General features: G+C 53.9%; 1 protein-coding gene across 2 annotated transcripts in view; it reads left to right on the forward strand.

Annotated features, from left to right (window-relative positions):
• The window catches only part of RAB5C (RAB5C, member RAS oncogene family), a 29,888-nt gene extending 25,086 nt beyond the window's left edge, over positions 1 to 4,802 (forward strand). For both annotated transcript variants that reach the window (XM_026654771.1, XM_026654769.1), the window contains exons 3-6: positions 501 to 652; positions 1,983 to 2,105; positions 3,039 to 3,132; positions 3,604 to 4,802. In XM_026654771.1, coding sequence (XP_026510556.1) covers positions 501 to 652; positions 1,983 to 2,105; positions 3,039 to 3,132; positions 3,604 to 3,719 — 485 coding nt within the window. In that variant the 3' untranslated portion in view covers positions 3,720 to 4,802. The remainder of the gene's footprint in view (positions 1 to 500; positions 653 to 1,982; positions 2,106 to 3,038; positions 3,133 to 3,603) is intronic.
• Positions 4,803 to 7,952: the final 3,150 nt, after the last annotated feature.

Below are 7,952 nucleotides of genomic sequence, written 5' to 3' on the forward strand. Positions count from 1 at the left end.
CCCCCCCCCCCCCCCCCCCCCCCCCCCCACACACACACTTCATCCCTTTCTGCTGGAAAAACCCTGGCTGGGTCATGAGGGCAGGCAGCTCCCTTGTGTAGGGGAGCTCCAAACTGTCAATGTCCTGTTCACAGCTCCCCTCTGCTGGTGAATGCCCCGTTCAGCAAGTAATGGCTCTTTAGCTCTTGGCTGGCGTGCTAGGGTGTCTCTCTGAGCATTGCCCAGGACTACATCTTACAGTGACACTGCAGAGCCAAATCTCCTCATTTGACATGCAGTGATGTTACACACATTTCAATGGGATAATATGCAGCAGATTAGGAGTTTTCAAAGGGTACCTCCCAAGGCATCCTTGGTACAAATCGAACCGTATAAAGGCAGTGAACATGGGGTGGGGTGGGTCTCTCACTAGCACAAAGAGAACCAGGTTCTCAAAGGCCGGCTGGCTTAACCCAGGGCTGTCCGGCTCCCTTAGAACTGACCAGTCACTTCTCCCACAGCTGCCTTCCTAACGCAGACAGTCTGTCTGGATGACACGACGGTGAAGTTTGAGATCTGGGATACAGCGGGACAAGAAAGATACCACAGCTTGGCCCCGATGTATTACAGGGGCGCCCAGGCAGCCATTGTCGTCTACGACATCACCAACACGGTGAGTACTGAGCTGCTGGCCACAGACTGGCTTGCTGGAGGGGAGAAGGGCCAGTGTCTGGGTACCCTGCTCCTTGGGAGGCTGCAGGGATGGTGTCAGCTCAGGACTGGGGGCCAGCAGTTGGGGGGGGGGGGGTTAACCCCTCCTCTGACATGCCCCATGTGTCACTTCCCCTTGGCTCTGTAGTGACCTAGCCACTGAGCCTTGGCCCACAGTGCTTGGAGGCAAACCATTCTCCTTGCTGACTAGAATCTCAGGGCTGGAAGGGACCTCAGGAGGTATCTAGTCCAACCCCCTGCTCAAAGCAGGACCAATTCCCAACTAAATCATCCCAGCCAGGGCTTTGTCAAGCCTGACCTTAAAAACCTCTAAGGATGGAGATTCCACCACCTCCCTAGGGAACCCAGTCCAGTGCTTCACCACCCTCCTAGTGAAATAGTGTTTCCTAATATCCAACCTAGACCTCCCACACTGCAACTTGAGACCACTGCTCCTTGTTCTGTCATCAGGTACCACTGAGAACAGTCTAGATCCATCCTCTTTGGAGCTCCCCTTCAGGTAGTTGAAAGCAGCTATCGAATCCCCCCTCATGCTTCTCTTCTGCAGACTAAATAATCCCAGTTCCCTCAGCCTCTCCTCATAAGTCATGTGCTCCAGCCCCCTAATCGTTTTTCTTGCCCTCTGCTGGACTCTGCAATTTTTCCACATCCTTCTTGTAGTGGGGGGGCCCAAAACTGGACACAATACTCCAGATGAGGCCTCACCAATGCCAAATAGAGGGGAACGATCACGTCCCTCGATCTGCTGGCAATGCCCCTACTTATACAGCCCAAAATGCCGTTAGCCTTCTTGGCAACAAGGGCACACTGACTCCTATCCAGCTTCTCGTCCACTGTGACCCCTAGGTCCTTTTCTGCAGAACTGCTGCCTAGCCACTCGGTCCTTAGTCTGTAGCAGTGCATGGGATTCTTCCGTCCTAAGTGCAGGACTCTGCACTTGTCCTTGTTGAACCTCATCAGATTTCTTTTGGCCCAATCCTCTAATTTGTCTAGGTCCCTCTGTATCCTATCCCTGCCCTCCAGCGTATCTACCACGCCTCCCAGTTTAGTGTCATCTGCAAACTTGCTGAGGGTGCAGTCCACGCCATCCTCCAGATCATTAATGAAGATATTGAACAAAACCGGCCCCAGGACCGACCCTTGGGGCACTCCGCTTGATACTGGCTGCGAACTAGACATGGAGCCATTGATCCCTTCCCTCTCCTGCCTCTGTTCTGGGCAGGAAGGAGGAGGGGCTGCCCTCCCTCACCCTGCCTCCTGCCTCCTTCTAGGACACGTTTGTACGGGCCAAGAACTGGGTGAAGGAGCTGCAGAGGCAGGCCAGCCCCAACATCGTAATTGCATTAGCAGGCAACAAGGCCGACCTTGCCGGCAAGAGAGCTGTGGATTTCCAGGTAACAGGAATTGGCGCAGACGCTGCCCTAGTTCAGAATTTTTCCTTCCTTGATCTCCAGTGTCCGGCTGGAGCCTAGCCAAGCGGCTGCATTGTTCCAGGCGGCTGCAACATGGGAACCCCCCAGCCCTGCTGGAAGGAAGTGGAGCCCACTTGTGTCCATCCACTCCTTTCAGAGCCCATGTCTCCTCCGTGGGGCAGCCCCATCTCTGGGGTGGGGATTGGAACAGGCTGACCCCCTAAAGCGTCTCCGCTGGTGTGCTCTGCCCACGCTCGCTGTGCTGCCACCCTTCAGCCAGCTGCCTCCTTCTCCAAGGCAGATGAGCCACGTCCCGCCAGCAGCCAGACGTCTGAGGAGCCTTTCCAAGGCAGCTCTTTAAAGGGATTCCCTGCCAGCTCCCACCTCACCGAGGGAGCTTGGTTAACGCTGAGCTCGTGTCCTGAGGCTTTTCCTTGTCACTTGGGCAGCAGCTTCCCATCACGCCGCAGTTCTGTGCGTGGCACTGAGATGCAGGTTGGGTCGCTACTGTAGCAGCCTGGCCCCTGTGCCTCCCGGCTAGCGGCCGTCGGAGCGGGTGTCGCACAGATCCCTTGCAAGCAGCGCCCCAGACAGGCCTGCCTCGTGCTCCTGCAGCAGGGCAGGTGGCTCCCCCTGGTGGGAGATCTCGGTGGTGCTGTCAGATGTGTGGGTGGGGAGGTGGAATGCCAGCCCGAGCAGCGCCGTCAAGTGCAGCCGCACGAGTCCTCCGGGGCGCGAGGGGACTCTTCGGAAGAAGGCAAAGCAGCAGAACCTAGTGTGATGGGGCTGCAGAGGAGCCCAGGCTGCTGGTCTAGCCTTTGCCTGCCTTCCAGCCCACGCCCCCCCAGTGAAGGGGGGAGTTGTGGGCCTTGTGTGAGCGTAAGGCCAGCCTTACACTCTTGTGATTGCCTCCAGGAAGCCCAGACGTATGCGGACGACAACAGCTTGCTGTTCATGGAGACCTCGGCGAAGACGGCGATGAATGTGAATGAAATCTTTATGGCAATAGGTAAGTGGGGTAGCTGCAGTGCCATTAGCAATGTCTGTATGCACCCTCGCAAACCAGCGTTGTGCTGCGTGCCGCCTGCCTGCCCAGCAATCCCCTGACTCTAGGCCCCAGGGCAGCGAGGGGGAGCAGGACCAAGTCACTGCCCGGGGAGCAGTCCAGTTGCCCGGCTGGACACAGCCACCCCTGCTGGTTAAAGGCCCTCTTCCCTTCCCCTCCCCACCAGTAGGAGCAGCCAGAGAGAGAGAGAGAATCTGAGCCTGCCCACTACAGTTTAGTGCTGCCAGAGTCCTGGGCAGCCCATGTGCTGGGCACACCTGGAATTGGCACTTACCTTTCCAATCCCAAGTCCTGCCTGACGCGGCACGAAGGCCACGTCCCTGGGGGAACACGAGAGCTCCGTGTCGGAGCAGAGCGCAGGAGTCACCAGCTCCTCTGCATATGAGCTGTATTGACCCATTCCTCTCCCTCCAGCCAAGAAGCTGCCAAAAAACGAACCCCAAAACGCGGCCGGCACTCAGGGCAGGAATCGGGGCGTGGACCTGCAAGAGACCAGCCAGCCCGGCAGGAGCCAGTGCTGCAGCAACTGAGCCGCCGTTCCCACCTGACCGAAGCCCTTCCGATGACCTGGCTGGAATCCACTCGACCCAATCGCACTTACGGTAGAGCAGCTGGCAATTGCAGCTGCCGTGATTTCTCCATCTCCTTCTGATCCTAGGCTGGAGGGAGCTAGTCCACCTGCACCTTTCTGTACAAATACTAATTCCATTTTAAGTCTTAAGTCACTTTTTTAATATATGAACTGCTCTTCCCTCTTCTTGGTGGTGGATCCGTGGGCTGGCCTCTTCCCGCCTTTGCTAGGTGAGGGCTAGAGCCGAACGGCTCCCACAAGCTTCTCGTTCGCTATTGGAAACAAGGGTCCTTCGTCCCTTAGCTGGGCTCTTGTTTCAGAGCTATCCACGTGAACAAGCCACGGCTCATTCAGTGCCACATGCCTAGAACAACCACTAAACACAACCACAGCGTTAGAATGCCATTCAGCTCCGGCGTCCGAGCTCTGGCTTGACCAAATCACAATGATGAGTATTTTGGGGTGAGGGGGGGCAGAGGGGAGCAAAACTGGTTTCTTCTGTATTTTGTATTGTACGTTTCTTCAACATGTAACCAATCAGTATCTTGTCAATATAGTACATACCCACTAGCCTTCTGTCGTCCTTCTCTTGGTGTTGGACTTTAGCATGCCAACTCTTTTCTAGCTCTTCAGTTCTGGTGTAATGCACTAATAATCCTCTTGCAATTTTTTGCAAAAAAAAAAAAATTTTGTAAAAAAAACAAAAGAAAATTGTCCTTTTTTGACAGTGATGTGATGCCACTAATGTTGTTAACCTTGCTCTAGTGCAAACCGCTCTGGTTTACTGATGTACAGAGATGGGGGTGGGGGAGACTGGGAGGAATTTGTCTGTGGAAACCATCTGTATTAAACGTGTAATTCCACAAAATAAAACCTGGAGGGAGGTATTCAAATTGCTTCTGTTGCTGGAGTCTAACTCCCGTTGGCTGCTGCCTAGTGCCTGATGCAGTGTTCTACAGATTGGTATTTAAAGAGGAACTGTCAACTTAGTCTTCATCACAAACTTATGTTGTGTGATTAAAACAAATTTTTATAAATCCAATGTGACCAGAAACGTTTGAGTTTTATTAAAGCCACGTAAATGAAACGTGGGTTTGGGTGTTCCCCACGCATCACGCTAGTACCTGAAAGCGAAACTGGCCCCTGTAGTTTCATTATGAGTTTGTTCTGCTTGTGCACAACACGAAAGATCTCAAAGCACTCGACCAAAGAGGTCAGTATTGTTACCGCCACTCTCCACGTGGGGAAATGGAGGCACAAGGGCCTTACCCAGATCCTCCAGCAGGCCAGTGGCCCATCTGGACTAGAACCCAGGTCTCCTGAATCCATCACACTTCTCACTCCTCCTTGTCGATTACGGTGGCGGTGTCTGGATTCCCCGTTGCGCTAGGTGCAGCTGCCTAACGTGCGTGGAAATGCCGATGGTAAAGAGCAGGCATGGTGGAGAAAACGGAATGGATTCCCTTGAGAACACAGGGACTCTACAAGGCGCAGAACCAGTGCCAGCTTGAGCCAGGCCTAGAGGGTGGCAAAACGCACAGGAAAAAACAGCCTCCCATACAATGAAAGTGGCCGTATCTGGCTACAGATGGCAGCCGGGAGGGGAAAGGTCTAGATCCCAAAGCCCAACATGCCCATCGCCTGTCTGATGGCTTGAAGGATTTAGTAACTATTCCCACAACTGCAGCACCGTTGAGCACTAGCAATGCGCAGAGGAAGCTGGAGAGCAATCCTGAATTTCAGAAATCCACCGACGAGACAGGTTGTAGTTTGCCATGTGGAAAATAACAGCGCCGTTAACTGAACTTCCTTTTTCCAAATCTGAACAGGGCAAAGGTCGAAGCAACAACCAGCCCAGCTGTCTTAATCAGTAACCACACCTCTGCCCCCATGTTCATCCAGACCGAGGAATTGCTCTACCTAGTAGCAGGCTGCATTAGCCAATGGCTGGAGTGGGTGTTGTGAGGTGTCCCTCAGCATGGGGAGCGCTTTGCTGAAAGGGACCATCACGCCTGCCCTCTGTACCTTAACTTCATGCTACAGTAAAAGCTAGTTGGCAGGGTCGTACTGCACTCAGAGGCGCCTCATTCCTGCCACTAGCAGGGTCCCTTATCCCAGGAAAGCGAACATCCGCCTCTTCCCTCGCTGATCCTGCGTGTACAAGGGGAGCATTTCAGGAAAGATGTGGGCAAACAGGAGAGAGTCCAGAGAAGAGCAACAAATGATTAAAGGTCTAGAAAACATGACCTCTGAGGGAAGATTGGAAAAAAGTGGATTTGGTTAGTCTGGAGAAGACAGGAGAACAGTTTCCAAGTACACAAAAGGTTGTTACAAGGAGGAGGGAGAAAAATTGTTGTTCTTAACCTCTGAGGACAGGACAAGAAGCAATGGGCTTAAATTGCAGCAATAGGAAAAACTTCTTAACTGTCAGGGTAGTTAAGTACTGGAATAAATTGCCCAGGGCGGGTGTGGAATCTGTCATTAGGGATTTTCAAGAGCGAGTTGGACAAACCCCTGTCAGGGATGGTCTAGATAATACTCAGTCCTCCCGTGCGTGCAGGGGACTGGACTAGACGACCTCTTGAGGTCCCTTCCAGTCCTGTGATTAAAAGCGAAGTGAGACATGCTGCGTATGGTAGAACCAAGCTGTGAGGAGGGAGGATCCCAGCCCCAGATCAGCAGCTCCAGGATCGTAAAGGTGTTGAACAGGCAGGTACAGTGTGAAGATCAGCCCACTTCCTAATTCTCTGCACACTCCTTTCCAATGCCATGGGAAAGCCACTCTAACTCGCCTCAGCCCGCTGCCGTTAGCTGAGGGCAGACACCGCACAGGGGCAGTGTTAAGGGTGCAGGCGCTGTACTGTATTTTCCTCACACAATTGCTCCTGCTTGGCTTGTTCCTTTGTTGGGCAAACCTGGCCTCTCCCATTTTCCAACTGGAATCCTGGTGGCAGCTGCTCTCGAGATTAATGGGAGATGCAGGAAGCACCCAGCAGTCTCCCACAGCCCACCTCCAACTTCTCGCTAGAAACCATTCAAAGGGGTAATGGGGAGCTGTTTCTACCGCCACTGCAAGGTGAAGAGCTGACTTGCTCTAGGGCTGGGGGCATCTAAACTTCCTGGTGCTTTGGCTGAGGCCAACGGGAATGTCTGGCTTTCACTAACTAAAGGGATAAAACGCTGCCACCTAGTGACTGTTCTGCTTAGCCAGCACCGCCTGAGTCTAGTGAATTGCAAATGCTCCTGTCTCCTTTCACTTACCGCCTCCTGCCCGGAGTTCCCCAGCTGTGGGGTGGCTGCTCCTGTGGTCGGAGCAATGAAATAGGGCAGCGAGTTACATGCTGCAGGGCAGGGTGGCTAAGGCCGTGCTCCAGGCGTTCTGCTGCAGCTCGAAGCACCCCCCGTCCCTGGATTGCCTGGGTCAGTCTCATGAGAAGCTTCTACCTGATCACAAAGGGGTTAGGAGCCAGCCTCTTCCCACCCTTGTCCTGATGGAGAGCCAGGGAGTGACTTGCCCACCACCTGTGTAGGACGGATGCTATGGTATCGAGCTGCTTGTCCCTACAAGGATCTCTGACTAATTAACAGTAAAGGGGATGAGCCTGGGGCTAGAACCCAGGCGTCCGAGGTTGCCAGCTCTTCTCTCTATCCATTAGATAGCCCCCCCCCCCTTTCTGGGGACTTGAACTGAATGTCCTGTAACCTCCCCACCTTTTCTTGCAGCTGGTACCTGCACAGGATGATGCAAAGGCCCTGGTAGTGCTAGAAGGGGCCCTGCTCTGGGAGAGAGCCCTGCGTGCCCCTTCCCTCCCTGCGGGAGGGACCCCCAGGCCTGTTCTCTTGGAGCAGGGCTCCCCTGGCAGCAGGGTGGGCCGAGACCCCCTCTGCAGGTTCTGCTGAGTTCAGTGAGCTGCTCGAGGGTGGGCTTGGAAGCTCCACGGCTGCAGAGCCAGGGTTGTGTGGTGTAGACGGACCTGGGGCTGCTTCTCCTGCTGCTCCCATGGGGCCTAATCCTTGTACATCAGCAGCCAAGACTCACCCACACCAACCAGCAGGGGCTGACTTCTAGGGAGAGAAATTTATTTGGTACAAAAACTATTTGGAATCACTTTTGCTCTGACCATAGTGACAAAAACTGATGCTAGTTTTGAAGCCACTTGTTTTAGGCTCCAAAAATCTGTTCTTGGCTGCT

The sequence above is a fragment of the Terrapene carolina genome, unplaced genomic scaffold (genome assembly GCF_002925995.2).
Source record: "Terrapene carolina triunguis isolate 2854851 unplaced genomic scaffold, T_m_triunguis-2.0 Scaffold193, whole genome shotgun sequence".
Classification (NCBI taxonomy): domain Eukaryota; kingdom Metazoa; phylum Chordata; order Testudines; family Emydidae; genus Terrapene; species Terrapene triunguis.